The sequence below is a fragment of the Cicer arietinum genome, chromosome 8 (assembly GCF_000331145.2).
Source record: "Cicer arietinum cultivar CDC Frontier isolate Library 1 chromosome 8, Cicar.CDCFrontier_v2.0, whole genome shotgun sequence".
NCBI lineage: Eukaryota > Viridiplantae > Streptophyta > Magnoliopsida > Fabales > Fabaceae > Cicer > Cicer arietinum.
Genome location: NC_021167.2, coordinates 1179652 through 1195558, shown reverse-complemented (window position 1 = coordinate 1195558; position 15907 = coordinate 1179652). Strand labels below are relative to the sequence as shown.

The 15907-nt window shown below is 32.6% G+C and overlaps 2 protein-coding genes across 10 annotated transcripts in view; both read right to left on the bottom strand.

Moving 5' to 3' along the window:
• The window catches only part of LOC101494646 (uncharacterized), an 11950-nt gene extending 634 nt beyond the window's left edge, over nucleotides 1-11316 (bottom strand). For 2 of the 9 annotated variants that reach the window (XM_073364424.1, XM_073364423.1), the window contains exons 1-13: nucleotides 11008-11316; nucleotides 10553-10690; nucleotides 10412-10438; nucleotides 9691-9781; nucleotides 7618-7661; nucleotides 7111-7209; nucleotides 6466-6523; nucleotides 6338-6390; nucleotides 4900-5001; nucleotides 3231-3296; nucleotides 1938-2050; nucleotides 1441-1639; nucleotides 531-616 (exon numbers count right to left, since the gene is read on the bottom strand). In XM_073364424.1, the coding sequence (XP_073220525.1) occupies nucleotides 548-616; nucleotides 1441-1639; nucleotides 1938-2050; nucleotides 3231-3296; nucleotides 4900-5001; nucleotides 6338-6390; nucleotides 6466-6523; nucleotides 7111-7209; nucleotides 7618-7661; nucleotides 9691-9781; nucleotides 10412-10438; nucleotides 10553-10690; nucleotides 11008-11157 (1209 nt within the window). In that variant the 5' untranslated portion in view covers nucleotides 11158-11316 and the 3' untranslated portion in view covers nucleotides 531-547. Of the gene's footprint in view, nucleotides 1-298; nucleotides 617-1440; nucleotides 1640-1937; nucleotides 2051-3230; nucleotides 3297-4899; nucleotides 5002-6337; nucleotides 6391-6465; nucleotides 6524-7110; nucleotides 7210-7617; nucleotides 7662-9690; nucleotides 9782-10411; nucleotides 10439-10552; nucleotides 10691-11007 lie in introns of those variants that run through there. The other 7 variants (XM_073364427.1, XM_073364426.1, XM_073364428.1 and 4 more) reach the window with 5 other exon arrangements.
• A 1247-nt stretch (nucleotides 11317-12563) lies between these two features.
• Nucleotides 12564-14424, bottom strand: LOC140919014 (uncharacterized). Its single transcript, XM_073364318.1, has 9 exons — nucleotides 14416-14424; nucleotides 13953-14214; nucleotides 13772-13850; nucleotides 13652-13685; nucleotides 13479-13588; nucleotides 13247-13379; nucleotides 13049-13155; nucleotides 12783-12903; nucleotides 12564-12665 (listed from the first exon to the last, which is right to left on the bottom strand). Exons 1-9 carry the CDS (start codon nucleotides 14422-14424, stop codon nucleotides 12564-12566), a joined length of 957 nt encoding a protein of 318 aa, XP_073220419.1.
• Nucleotides 14425-15907: the final 1483 nt, after the last annotated feature.

Sequence of the window (15907 nt, the reverse complement as noted above, 5' to 3'; positions counted from 1 at the left end):
GGGAAAGAGAAAGATAGAGGATGACTTATTTTTCTTTTTAAAATTAATGAAACTATAAAATATTACTTAAAATAAATTAAGTGTAATTGAGATTGTTATATTATCCTTTATCATGTTATTCTTTCAATTTATTAAAATCTCAAATATATACTAAAATATAGACTTAAGCTTCCAAAGCCCTCCCCTCCAAACCCTTCTAAAATCCAACTCCGAAACATACCCTAAAAGTTGTGTTCATGTGTAGTTGTGTACTTAGAATTTAGAAAAAAAGTGCGGCTGAAAAAACAAGGACATGATGTACCAGCTACTCGTGTGGGAGAGATTTAATTATGATGCACAAGAGCGCAAGAAAATAAAATCATATACAGAACTACTTGAGAGATTTAATAGAGTAACTCCCAAAATATGATGCCCAAAAAGAGAGCAAAAAAATAATAGCATATACAAAAATGGGAAAATGAAAAAAAAAAATGAACATTTGATAACATCAAGCTGCGATGGAAACTGGACCCAAGCAAAATAGAACTTACATAATTAGTTCGTAAAGTCACGTCTTGCTTCCCTGGAAAGAGGGTGATAGTATCCTGAAGAGTCCATCTGGGTTATCAGCATGTACCTGTTATATAGACAAAGTTAAATCCTATTTTGAATAATGTCACAAGCAAGCTCCGCAAAACACAGTTCATCCTCATTTGATTTTCAATATGCATCAAATGAAATAAATTCCAAAGAAAGAATCTAACCACAAACTGAATCACTACAAACTTCAACAAGTAATTCTGGGAAACACTCAACAGCATGCAATTTTCCCTCATGCATGCATGCCTACCTCAGTCAAATCAGGAGGGATAATTCGCACCAGTATATTTATGTGTGTGTGTGAGAGAGACAAAGCTAAAGCTTAAGCTGTATGCTTCATTGCTGAGGAACCAACTTAAAGTTTCTTTAGAGACGGCGTTTGTCAAATTACACTCCGGAATCATCTTATGAAAAATTCACTATTATCAGCAAGATGCTGTATTGGCCCCCCAACAGCACCAACATCAAGTATATGTTGGGAATTCCGCCTTAATTGCAGTATGCCACTAGCGCCCTTAATTGCGGAATTTGGGTTGGCTTCACTGCATCCTCTTGCACCATTATAGTGTTGGGTGGAGGGGCTGGATTTAGTGCCACGTCGCCTAGAGACAAGGACTAAGTAGTGCTTATAATGCTTGGGCAGCCATCACCTTACAAGACAGTTTCGTGGGGTTGAATTAGACCAAAACTAAATTCTAAGAGTACATAATAAATCATTAAATCACCAGCCCTCGCTATTCACTAAAATCTACAATGCTCTGGGGCTAGTTAGTGGCTACTCACATTATTTGAAAGTATTTTAGAAGATAACATGAGAGTGGGCCATGTAAGGTGAAAGGCATGCAAAGAAGGGAACCATACTCTAAAAAGAAAAACCATATACCATACCCAGTGACCAGCATCTTCAAGGACATGCATTTCAACTCCACCTCCTTCCTCAGAAGCAATCTCCTCAGCAACATGGATTCGCTGAAGATCTTCAAGAGCCCATCTGTGTAAGCTCCTCTCTGCTTTCAAAAAGTTTATATGCACACCACGAGGTACATCTTCAACAATTTTCCTATGAACAAAATCATAAGATATTACAGGATCCTCAATAATCTCGTGTGGAAAAATTACAATTCAAATTTGAAATTGACTGCATCTATTGTTAATCTTGACATCAGTATATGCATTAACAATGAAATTTATTCCTTCAGCAGTACATATTAAACATCAAACTAACAGCCATACAGAGCCTCTCACTATTATTCATCCTAATCATACACTAGACAGGACCCTATCTCTCTCAACTAGAGAAGGTTGATATAAATCAATACATTACAGCTAGCATTGTTATCATAGATCACAGTAAGTACCACAAATTTGTTTCTTCATAGGATTGATACATTTCTGCTATCCCCCTGAGGTCAAACACCCATGAGAAGCGTGAATTAGGAGAGCTGGTAGGTCGTAGGTTGGTCACAACCCACTACATGAAAAACAGGGGAAACAAGTTAAAAAGTAATAGACATATATTGCCAATCAAAAGAACACATCTATTTCTTTTATCTTCGTTAGTTTTAATGTGCATTGTGTTATTTGTAATCTCCAACTTATTCATCAAGGCAACAAAGCTCTAAAACATTTTAATAACTTAATTCACGAGGCATCTGATGATGCGATTATAGCATATATGACAAAGTCGGAATTCAAATAGACAAACCAGTCGAACTTGCCTACAGTAGGATAGATTTTTCCAAAACTAACATCTTCTATCACCAGATGCCAATATTTGACACTTGTTAGTTCATCACGCAGCTGACTGTCTGATGCACAATTTTTTTGTTTACTTTGCAGATTAGAATTCCAAACCACATTTTCAAAAGCGAATTGCAAAAAATAGTGAAACACCAAAATTTCTCTGTGCAAAATAGCGGAAGCCGCATAGAGGTTGAATCAGTCTCTTGATTAAAATGCTATTTGTTTGAACAAGACTAACAATTTGGTTTTTAAAAAGTACAGGTCCAGAAGATTTAGTCACTAGATTCACTGCTGTGACAAATTTAGCCCTTCGATATTTTAAGAAGTATGCTTATGAATGCAATTAAAATACAAATTATTATTTGATGAAAAAAAATTAAAATTATTAAATGCATAATTGGAAACCTAGGAAGAAAGCAATATGTCCTTCTTTGGGTAAAAAGTACTATCAGTTTTAATTGCTATTTTTTGATTTATTTATAATGTCTATAAAGACAAGAAAATTTATTAAAAGGAAGAAAAGGGTGACAAAATATTCCCTTAAAAATGGAAACTGAAGAGCACTAAACTAACAATAACAGCAATACAAATGACTTCTCCAACTCCACTACACGTCTACCAGGTAAACACCAATGCATTCTATAATCTTGTAGTTGCATTTTAGCATAAAATGTCATTTTAAAGGAGCATCGACCAAATGTCAGAAGAATATGGATAGTCATTGAACGGCAGGGATGGTATAATCAAATATTTTTCTTAACTTTAGGCTTTAGCGTCACCTATCATGGCCTTATTAATGTTATAACTAGCCAAGAACATGTATGCAGTATCCAATTATCAATAAGCAAACAACAATACATGCACAATTTGAAAAGTGGTCAATATCAAAGTAAGTAATGGTTCTGTACCTGTGTTACATCATTGGAAAATCCTTGTTGAAGAAGAGCCTTGACAACATCCTTCTTTGAAGAGATCTTCCTTAAGGAAAATATCATACAACAATAAAAAAAAAAATTGCTCATAAAAGGAACAGTAATAACAGATAGGAAAAAAGAGAGAAAAATTGAGTAGTGAAATTTGATTTCAAAAAGATTGATTTCATTCAACACATTCCATTTCATCATTCTGTTTATATAAACTTGCTAGAGAAGGTGCTCCGTCATGTGTGTCTGGTTGTTTGTGCGGCAATGGGATAGAACATTGACAATAAATCTATAATCTGAGAAAGAGCAGATGACCAGATGGAGCTGGTATTTTGATAGCATGCAGAGAGGCTAAAGGCAGTTCTAATGGATAAAATTTAGGCTGAAAACTTGTCAAAAAGCAACCCGAAAATGGCAGATGGATCTGCAAATGTGCGAACACGCTAGAAGAGACTACAAAATGGATGAGAGTGGAATTCCACCAGATCAAAACCGACAGCAGCAAGGACAGTCAATAGAAAAAATAAAGTTTTAATAGTGACCACAAATGGGGCTGACACCATAAATGGAGAAAGACACAATTATCAGAAGAAAAAAATTCAGCAATGTGCCATGGGTCCTCCAGACTTCTCTCTCACTGGGTACTCTATTACTATATTTACGTGGTGTAGTACTACCATAACAACCCTAATTACATTCTAACACTGTTCTTCAGATGTCATAATAAATACTAAATAATAGCAAAAGGCAGCACAAACAAATTGTACGCAATATAACATGGTTCAGCTCAACATCCTACATATGGATGAAAACAGATTAAAAATACTATCAAAAAAACAAGATGGCAGCTAATGTTTATGGGACTCTCAATCTCTTTTACCTAAGAACTACCTTACCACTAACCCTAGATGGCTAGATCTATGCTAAACCTAATGAAGGTCGGATAACCTTACGAACAATCTTTCTCACACTTTTATACTCATTCGCATATCTCTAACAACACCCTAATATACAAATTCATGGCCCACAAGAATTTGGTTGGCAAGCAATCAATTAGGTTAGCAAATAACTATTTCACATAACTCACACATAGTCACATACCACGATATTAGTCACAATTTAAAGTATGAATGTCATAACAAAATAGAAAATTTTCAATGCTTATCAAAACAAGAATTCAGGTCTTGTAAAATCCAGATTAGACTTAACTCTTTCAAAACTGACTTGTAAGGTGTAGGATGTCTTCCACTTATAAAGTCATTTTCAGGTCATATCTCATCCAATGAAGGACTCTTAACACACACTCCCCTCACACTCAGGACTGGACACCTGGAGCATGACCTAAGTGGTATAATAGCGGTTAGTCCGACAAATTTTGGATAGACTCTAATACCATTTTAAAATTCGGATTGAGGCTAACTCAACCCTTACAAAACCGACTTCTAAGGTGAGGGATGTCTCTCACTTATAAAGTCATTTTCAGGTTATATCGCATACGATGTGGGACTCTCAACAAGGTCAAATCCGATTACTAGACTTTGAGAAACCAAACCAAAAGCAACATGTTAAATCAAATTAAGATCCCTATTACATCCATTACTCAAAAAGACAAATTAAGCGAGAAAAGAAACAGAATAATCAACTAAAGATCTACCTCCTTTGGCAGTTTACTTAATAGGGATATGAGTTCTGCTGGGTGGTCTTCTCCGTCCCCACCTGCACGAACTTTTCCAGGGGTTGCATCTAGAATCCAAGCCTTCAAATAGATTGGAATATTAGAGTATAGTCTAGTACAGCAAACAAGACAGAAAATATAACTATAAATTATAATCTTGGTCAACTTTGAATTTTCCTTCAAATTGAATTTCTTATAGGCTTAATTTATTTAGTTCAGCTTTTCAGGGTCCGTTTTGTAAGGTCAACGTGTACATGCAATTCCTAGGTCTTTCCAAGAAACAAATCTGAAAATAGATCGCACAGGTTCCCACATACAAAAAAATATATTTTCTAATAACTGATAACCCGTTAATGTCTTATAGATGCACAGCCATAGGAGTAATTAAATGCAAACAGTCTCAAACTCAAATATTTGGGGTGGCCAAAAGATCCTAAATTGAATTAAAGAAGACCTTATTGTCAGAATCAATGTTATCAATCCCAAGCAACAGAGCATAGTGGTCAACCTCAAACCTTATAGTGCGAAGCCGAAACACTGTTCTAGTGTTTTTAATTGCAAAAATCCTAAAACACCCCAAGCAAAAAAAAATGCCTAAACTTTTAATTTTAAGGTCTTTTTTGAAAGAAAGAAAGTAACTCATTCTGAAGTGTAACAATAGAGAGGCTGCGACATCCGTTATTTTGGCTGCTAAACTAAACTGAAGTCATTCTAACCAGTGTTGTCAATAGTGCGCAATAGCGGTGTAGTGGAAGTGGACTGGAGCAACCTCTAGATGGGATCGATATCACACTGTAAGTTTCAACCCCACTGCACTCCCGGGCTGCACCAACCTCTAGATGGTATCAGTATACCCTCTGACACAATGCCAGCGAGGACTCACAATTATCTCCATTCTCACACACCATGCAGTGACCAGTCATGAATTCCTCAATCAGGAGCTTTCTCTTTATTTGGATTGAGCATTTTCCGGGTCCATTTTCTTGTGCCAGAGTGGTCAATGGCCTTTTCCAATCTAATCCGCCCCATGCACTACACCACTCTCCAAGGAATCCAATGCAAATGTATGGATCAGCTGTTCTTTGGACCTCTGTTCACCACATTTTGCTGCTGTTTGACCTGTATTTGGTATGTTTGGTCCATTTCCTTCTTTTGTTAAAGAATCCTTGGAGTCTGTTTGCCTATATATCTGCTTCTCAGGCATATGTTCTAAAGTTTAAGGGTGATTAAGAGAAACCCATTTTTCCCATATCATTACCCTAGAAGTCTCATTAAATTTTGTAGTGTGCACAGTATTTAAAATAGCCACATAAATATTGGCCACTACATAGCATATTTTTAACACAAAGATCAAAACTGTTTAAAGTTAATCCAAAATCAGTCAAGCAAAAGCAAACAGCAACAAATTTGGGCTTACTCTGACTGGCCGAGCAAGGGGTTTTGCAGCTTGGTCCACCATGCTCAAAACAACTGAACATACAGGACAATGTAAGAAAAAAATGACTACCAAAACTTTTGAAAAGAAAAATATATTCAATAACTAACCTTTTCCACCAAAACTATGACCAACTAACACACGAGGTGTAATTCTTAGTTCTCGAACCTAACAATAGAGAGGATATCATCATTACAATAAACGAAAAATAAATTACATGTATACATAACAATATGAATCTAATCAATTTTCTTTAACTAAATCAGCGCAGAAGTTTGATTAAGCATTATAAATTGTGTACGCAAGTTTTTTTTTTTTTGAGATGGCAAATGTTAGTACGCAAAGTACAAAGTATAATAAATCTCAAATGTGGAAAACATTTGTATTGAGAAGGAGAGAAAAAACACAAAGGATTCTCATTCTCACAATTGATAATGTTTAACCTTTCATGTAAAAGAAAGGACAATCTATAGCAACTAAAAATCAAAGGAAATAAAGCAGTAAAGCCAACAACTCAATTAGCCAAACTAGACATAGACCATAAATCATGATTCATGAAAGATAAAGAAGGGCCAGATTGGAGTGATTACCCAGGATGACACCCAAATAGTTGAACACTAGGTATTCACCTCATAAAACCAAGGTTTAGAATTCCACCAGGAGAGTGTGGCATGAAATTCATATAAACCCCTGCCCCATTCTATAGCATGCTCAGAATATAAACATGATATGTGTAACGTGTTAAAAATGCATACCAGTTTCAGTACATCTAGAGCAGCAGAGGCAACAGTATGGTGACCTCTCTTCTTGATTGATGCTGAATCGCCATGACATCGCAAGTCTACTAAAAGAAACTGTCGATACAAACACAAGAAACATTGGGATTCAAATTGATTTACATCTAGAATGTTCTTGCATTGCAATCCAATAGTCATAAATTATGATGATACCTGAAAAACAAAAATATTGTCTACTAGTAGAGTATAATAATTCAATCCATACTTATCATATGTATACCATCATCATCAATAAATAAGAAAGTGTCCATCATTGTTTCAACTAAGATTTTCACTTCGTAAAGTATTTTACATTTTCAAAATCATGGAAATACATGGTTCATTGATAGTGTAAATATCTCTATACTGTTAGATGAAAATTAAATTTGTAGTCATAAATAATGCATACTAAAACTATAAATAGAAATAATTATATGGCAAGTAAAATACATAAAAAGCTTGGCACAAAAACGTACAGCTACATACCTGCCACATAGGAAACTCTCTTGCCAATCTCTTTACAAAAGTTCCTGAAATATCATTCTTTCAGCAATGAATTATGAAACTAACAACCCATTCTTTCCCATTTAAATCTGCTCAATAACTATGTAAAAATATCTTCCCCAAATATGAGAGACCAAATGAGAGCTACAACAAAAGAAGAATGCAAAAAAAATTAAAGATTTAACTTCATTGAATTAGGAAGCGAAGGATAAGCGACTCACTCATCCTTTTGATCAAAATACTACAAGTGATTCCCTTGAGAAAATCACACATCGATGCTCACTCATCCTTTTGATCGAAATACTTCAAATGATTCCCTTGACAAAATCACACAGGGATGCTAGTGACACTACTGAATCATGCATAAAAGTACAAGAATAGAAATACAACTGCATCTATGAAAATCAGGAACATCTCCTTCTTGAGGTGTTGAAGTTTTAGAAATGCTTTTGATATGTTCAAACACTCACCATCAGGTATCCGATAAAAAGTTATTTCTTATTGGCTTGGACAAGTACCAAACATGGCTGGGAAACCTCTCGGACGCTTAGGGGACGCCATCCCGCCCCCTTACATCCTATATCCACATGTGCAAGCGCGTGCGCGCGCGCACACACAAATATATATATATATATACAAGAGGCATATCAAGTGAGTGTGTGATAAAGAGATACTCCGTTCCTTTTTAATTGTCTTTTGCAAAAAATAAATTGTTCATGATTATTTGGTGTTTTGAAAGTTCAACGCAACATTAAATATTGTTTTGTCAATAATACCCTTAACTATTTAAAAAGGAAGTATAATTCATCAAATCATAAAGAAGGATGGATAAATTAAATTTAGTTTATTTATATGTTATCAGCAAAACATGAAACCTTGGCAATAGAACCATTAGCCTATGTCAAACTCTCCAATAAGTTGAATGTCCACAAACAAGGTTATCCTTTAACCTAAGTTGTGCGTATAACCCATATGGAATCCTATAAAAACTTCAACTTATTGTGTTTTAAGGAACGCCTTTTTTTACTTGAGTCTCCATAATTTCAATTCCACAAATACCATTCTTCAATATTAAATTTTTCTTCAATGTGGCTCGTCAGAATCTTTCTGATGAATGACCACACTAGCAACAAAAACAGTTAGTAATATTAAATTGAACAGCAAGGGAAATAATAATAATAATAATAATAATAATAATAATAATAATGATGATGATGATGATAATGATAATAATAATAATAATAATAATAATAATAATAATAATAATAATAATAATAATATTTTACTTGAGTCTCCATAATTTCAATTCCACAAATACCATTCTTCAATATTAAATTTTTCTTCAATGTGGCTCGTCAGAATCTTTCTGATGAATGACCACACTAGCAACAAAAACAGTTAGTAATAATGATGATGATAATGATAATAATAATAATAATAATAATAATAATAATAATAATAATAATAATAATAATAATAATAATAAATAATTAAATAAAGACATGGAATTGGAAATATAAGAACCAAAATAATTGAGCTTTGAAATTGTAGCAAGAATAATGCTAGCAATACACTCTTTAACACACTTTCTAACACACTCTTTTCGATTGGTTAAAATACACATGGGTCACACCAAATTTATATGAGACCCACATGTTTTGGTAGGACCTTTGTAAATTTTAACTAATCAAATAGAGTGTGTTAGAAAGCTTGTGTTAAAGAGTGTATTGTTGGCACTCCTCTTGTAGCAGACACTAATCTATCTTTTCTTTTAATCAAGAAAAATTAGAGTGCAAATCATTGATCAATCTTCATAATTGAAACTCCAACGATAAAATGGTAAAGTGTTGATCCATTTTTGCCTGAATTAGAAAGCGAGACTTATCGCATGATCACACAGTTACTACTAATATGCACATCTCCCATCAAGACCAAAGGTAATTTAAAATTCTATGAGTTTTGAGGACGCGTAGAAGACAAGAGTAGTTTGATCAGGTGGAAACTATTGCTGCAACACAATAACCATGCACATTATACAGAAACAGTAGCACTCACCCCAGTTTTTCCTGGACCCAAGGATCCCATGCAGAAAGACAGCTGTTGGTGGATCAGGTAAAGATTTGTCCATAACAGAACTCCACCTCACCTGTATACCAATCAATTTATGTATATTAGTCTATTGAAACTGAAATGTTTATACAGTTCCAGACCTTTATTTAATAAACTTTTATCTCAGTCTCCACTTACAGTTTCAAACCTATTTGGTATGAAGGATTTTGAGCATGATGTTCAATGACTAATGGTTTAGTGTATTTTAACAATTTTTTGTTGTATACATAAGAATTTAATATCATTAAACTGTTGAAGGCAACAGCTTAATAGTAACATCTCTAATTGAGACTGAGTGAAAAACGAACAATAGTGAACCATCCTCTTTCAAGCACCAGTACAGTGAATTCATTATTTTGTTTCTATTTTCCGGAAGATACACATTTTGGCTTCTTAAAAAATCCATGGTTCCTAGAATTACTTTATTAACGTTATGAATGATTATATAATTAATGTAAAACATTCGGCCAGAAACCATCCCAGCAAAGAAAAACTAAACCAGATATGAATTTGTAAATGAATATAGCACTCACACATGCTCACACCTGCGTCCTAATCGACCAAATGAAACACTAATACATCTAGTGAGTGAGAGGATTAACTATCTGCAAATACAAACAAATTCCTGCTAGATGAAATGGAGAACCAAGAAATAAAGAATACTTACAAGTGCTCCTTGAATCAAATCATATGCCTGAGACACAAAAAAAGCCTCTCAGTTGTAATAAACGAAGACAAAAAATGCATCATACCAAACCAAATAAATGAATCACATAGAAGTGCATATATAATAAGCAGTGAAGATTACCAAAATACTGGAGGAGCTAGCCACATCTTCCTTTTGTCCAACAGTATCGCGCACTAATGCATTTGATATGGTTCTAGTTTTAGCAACTGCACGGCTAGAGTGACTAAGAGCCAATCGAGAGACGTTGAATTTCTCATTCTACATCATAAAAAGAAACATATAATCCATTCATAACTTGTGACGCTCAATTTGGCGAAATTTAAAGACACTGTTACTGACTGATACAACACGCAACTGAACACAAAGCTCAAATCCTCAAACGGAAAAACTAGCAACATCATGATCATATAAATCGATTCAAGTATTGAAATAGTTAAAATAACCGAATCGAAGTTCAAATGCGGATATGATTATGTAGCGATCGGATATACGAGAAATTAGCAGCATAGAAATTATCGAAGTAAATAGCGGATGAAAAAATAAGAAGAGGTTAAGAATGGAGGAAGAAAATGTACCTGAGGGAGGGGAAGAATGCGAGGTGTAGGCTTGGAATTGAAGCGTGAATTGGAGAGAAACCTCGTATTCGGATCGGAGTTAACCGAGGCGGTGGCGGTGGCGGTGGCGGTGGCGGTGAAGCTGGTGGAAGAATTGGAGAATAGCGGCATTTTTTAGGAGAAATGTAAAATCAATGGAGCCACCGAAAATTGTGGTGGTGTCTCCGAACCTCCCTGGCGGAGAAAGAGAGGGGCGCTAATATAGACTCAACTCTTTTAACACCTCTCTCTTCCTCGTCACGCAAATGTACACGTGCTTTGTTAAATTATACTTTTGCTACTTCAATTAAACTAAATTTATTTTCTTAAACATTTTTGTTCTCTAAATTAGAAACACCGCTCACTTTAATTTTTTTAAATTATAAATTTTCTATCAATGTCTAAAAAACTAAAGTGCCACGGTTAAGATTAATTCTTTCAACAAGTGCAATTTACTTCAAAACATCACAATTTGAAAGGGAATGTGAGAGATCAAGTGAGAGTGAGAGAGAGTGAAATTCAATATAAAAAATGGAGTGAAAGAGGGAGCACAAAACCCGTGAAACAAAAGCGGCTCAATTATTTGCATTTTTGGAAAAGTAAATTGAAGTTAAAAAAGAAGAACAAGTGAATAACTTCGAGATAAATGTGAAATTTGGAATGGTGGCTGCAACTATAGTTAGAATTTCAATAAAAATAAAGAGATAATATAAACTTTCATTAATTTTTTGAATTTGCAATTTCATTAAAATTTTGTCCAAATAAAAACATAGTTAATTATGTTAGTTGCAATAACCACTACTATTCAGGAGAAGAATATAGAATAAATTTAATCGCCGTGAGAGTCACCATTGCTCAATACTTTAAAGTTCGTTAAAAAAATATTAAATAAATTTAAGAATAATAAAAGAAATTTAATAAGAGTTGAACATATCAAATTAATTAAAAAAATATTTTACCGTAGTTACAATCATAGTTAACTGTGCAATTTAATCAACTAGTGGGTAACCCGCGTTGCACGATACAAATTACTATTTTGATAAATAGTTATATAACATAACAATTTGAATTAATATTGACATTCAAGACATAATTTTATTGACATTAAAGACATAATATGAATTTTATTACCAATTCAATTCCATACAAAAAATAACTTACAATAAACAAATATAACCGTAAAAAGAATGTCGTATACATGTTTACAAATTATTGAAAATTTCTTTGTACACAACATTTTTGGTGTCGGTACATGGTTCTCCTTCTTCATCTAAAATAACAATCTTCAATCCTTCCCTCGATTATACTCGTGAAATAACCACATAGAACTGACCATGAGTAAATACAGGTCGTTTTAAATACATACCAACTTGAGAAAGAGATTGACCTTGACTCTTATTTATGGTCATTTCAAAACACAACGACAATGGAAATTGTCTTCTCTAGAATTTAAATGGGAAAGATGGATCAGATGGAACCAAATTCATCTTTGGTATATAAATCTTATCACCGATGTTTCTCCGTGATCACATCATTTTTTAAAAATTTGAGTTCACATCATTTTTTGCCTCTATCTTAAATAGCAATTGTTTTTCAACCAAATCTCCAATTTCTTTTAGCACGGTATCAGATTGTGGATCCTAATATTCACATTGTTGTTAAAAACATTAATTCAGATCATCAAAATAAACATAATCATACCACATCAATAATAAATAAAGGTTGAAGATACAATCAAATTGAGAAAATATACTGACTTGATCCATTTCATGAAGCAAATTTAGACATGATTTATTTGTTAGCGAAATTCCGTCATGATCAAATATGACAAAGGTAGCAGAATCAATATCATCAACGACTCTAACCTTAATACGGTACCTTTTACCAAAATTAGATAATGAAATTTATTAACATCAATAATAGTTTAAGGAATAGATAAATTAACATAAACCAATTTTATTTGTTAAATACACCTGGGCACAATTGTCCATACATATTTTTTACATTTTAGGCAAAAAAAAACCCTTTAGATTCAATAACAACTCCTTTGTTGCATACACATGCTCCATACCACCAATCACCTTCACCAAGAATATGTTTAACTGTACCAAAGACAACACAAACCATGTCCTACAAAAGAAGTAAAAATTATAAATACAATACATGATTAACAAAACTAAATGAACTGTAATTGATATGACATTGAAAGTGTGAAAATTACATTTTGACAATCCTTAAGTTCCTCTATAGTCATGCGTTGGAAAAGACTTAAAAGTTCTTCTTCTAAACTCAAATGAGAAGTATCCTTCTTATGAGTCAATGGTTGAGTTGGCGAGTCAAAGTTATGCGAGTGTCTGATAATGTAGCATAAAATTAGTATTTTAATAAAAATAATAAAATAAAAAATTTGAATAAGTTAGTTAGTAGTACTTCTAGTTTACTTTTAACCTTACTTGAGTTTGAAAGAAACTGACTCAGGAATTTCAGGGTTGAATAAAAGCTTAGTACAGTTCATTGCATTTTGTAGTTGGCTTTTACCATTAAACATCTTCACTTTTAGAAACTGAGCAAGTACAACAACATTTTGATTATAACCGGATTGCAAATATGCATCCAATTAATCAACATAGGGTCTAAACAGTGCACATTCAATCCTTATACTACATAAAGAAAATAAAATTAGTTAATAATTAATAGAGAAAGTTATTAAATACTAAAAAAAATTATATAATATAAAAAGTCTCACCCATCCGACTCTAACTCAATACCTTTAAATTTTGTACTGACATCATTCATTTCATAAACTCTGTCTTGTCCCACTCCAACTTAAATTCCCATGACATCTATTTAAAAATTAAAAATAATAATAATGATTAAATTGTGAATAACTAAAATAAAATAACAATGACATATTGAAATAAACTTACCAATCAAGTAATCCATGTCAATATTTCGAATTTCTGGGAATGAAATCAATGAGTACGAAGAGGCTGTGACCAAACTGGTTTCTAATTCTCGGATCATTGTACTATTTTGCAAATTCAATTTGAATTGGTGTCTGGTTGTTCTATATGCACGAGAGTTAGACGCAACACCGACAGAACGAAAGTTGTACACAACTCCCTTGCGAATAGTAGTCTCAAATCGAGGAATAAGAATTTTTCGCACTGTTGCTTGAATTTTATCACCCTAGCAATATGAAACACAAATTTGTTAAATTAATAACATAACAAATAAGTTTGTGTATAATTTAAAACTTTGACTTTATAAAAGAAATACATAATATGAAACACAAATTTGTTAAATTAATAACATAACAAATAAGTTTGTGTATAATTTAAAACTTAGAATTTATAAAAGAAATAATTAAATCTTGTCATCCATCAATACCATTTTCATCGCATAAAATTTATGTTTGACATTGAGATCAGACAACAACCATAATCACACAACTCTAACAACCAAATTCGATAACTCATTTTTTGGAGAAATTGAAGCAATAAAATCTGATTTTTTTTTTCAGACATCGGAGAACGATAAACACAAAAATAACTAACGAATCTTTGAAATAGAAAAATTTAAGAGCAAATTGCGTATAGATGAGATAATATGAATGATATTTATAAATGAGACACAAAAAATAAAAGATTATTGAGGAGAGAACGGTACGAACTAAGAAAGAAAGTCTCACACTAAAAGAATTCATAAAATAAAATAAATTTTTTAATTAAATTAATTTGAAGCCGTAGTTGATAAAATAGTGTTTAAAAAACAGTTACCTTCAAATCGTTGTGTATTGTATTTTATTGTTAATTCTTTAATTGTCTATAAATTTTTTAATTAAATTAGTTTGAAGCGGTAGTTGATAAAATAGTGTTTAAAAAACAGTTACTTTCAAAAAATTGTCAAGTAGTGTTGGTGTATTGTATTTTATTTTTAATTTTTTAATTGACCATTAACTTTCTCAACGGACACATACAAAATACCTTCAAAAAAAAACTGTGTAGTGTATTGTATTTTATTTTTAATTTATTAATTGACCATTAAATTTTCAATGGATGCAACATGTATAAAAGTCGTGATATAATGAAAGTTTTATTTTTTTCTTAATAAAAAAATCTTTTATTTTTAATTAATTTTTCTTATTTTTTAATTGACCATTAACTTCGGACGCATCATGTATAAAGTCGTGATGTAATGGAAGTATAATTTTATTCTTAAAAAACAAAATCTGCACAATAAAGTATTATTTCTATTAATAGAAATTTGATATATTCCTAACACTCTAATTAGCCGACACGTGTCAAACTTGCCAAATTATCATGTTTGCTTTATTATAATATATAGATAATATAGAGTTTTAAAATATCTGCAAAAATAAACTATATTTTGTGGCGGTTATAACCGCTACTATATTTTGAATCAACGATGGTTGTCGAACTAATGCGATATTCTTGTTTTAAAGGCAGTTCTTATCAACCGCCTCTGTTCAACCTATGTTAACATTTTTCTTGAGCAACCTAACTCATTAGAAATATATCTTTTTTAAAATAATATATATGTATATTAACTTTACCGCATCCAATTGCCCTAACCTCCTATTACTCATTAAATTAAGTTTTGTATATGCCTCATAGATGATTTTGGTGAACTAAGACAAGGCCCATTAGGGGCGATGAGTGATATATTCAACTCCGAATCCCAATCACTGTACGAAAAAAATCACCACCAACATAGTCTAAAAATAAAGCAGTCTCACAGAAATCCTAGTTTACTTATATAAATTGGCATTCCTACCTCCCAACTACACATATATATATATATATATATATATATATATATATATATATATAGGGGGTTTTGATGTATATATCCCTTTTTT

Coding starts and splice junctions, on each gene's coding strand:
- LOC140919014 (XM_073364318.1), bottom strand. Junction 13,156..13,246: donor AACTTAAGGATTGTCAAAAT/GTAATTTTCACA, acceptor CTTCTTTTGTAG/GACATGGTTTGTGTTGTCTT. Junction 12,666..12,782: donor TGCTTCATGAAATGGATCAA/GTCAGTATATTT, acceptor TGTGAATATTAG/GATCCACAATCTGATACCGT.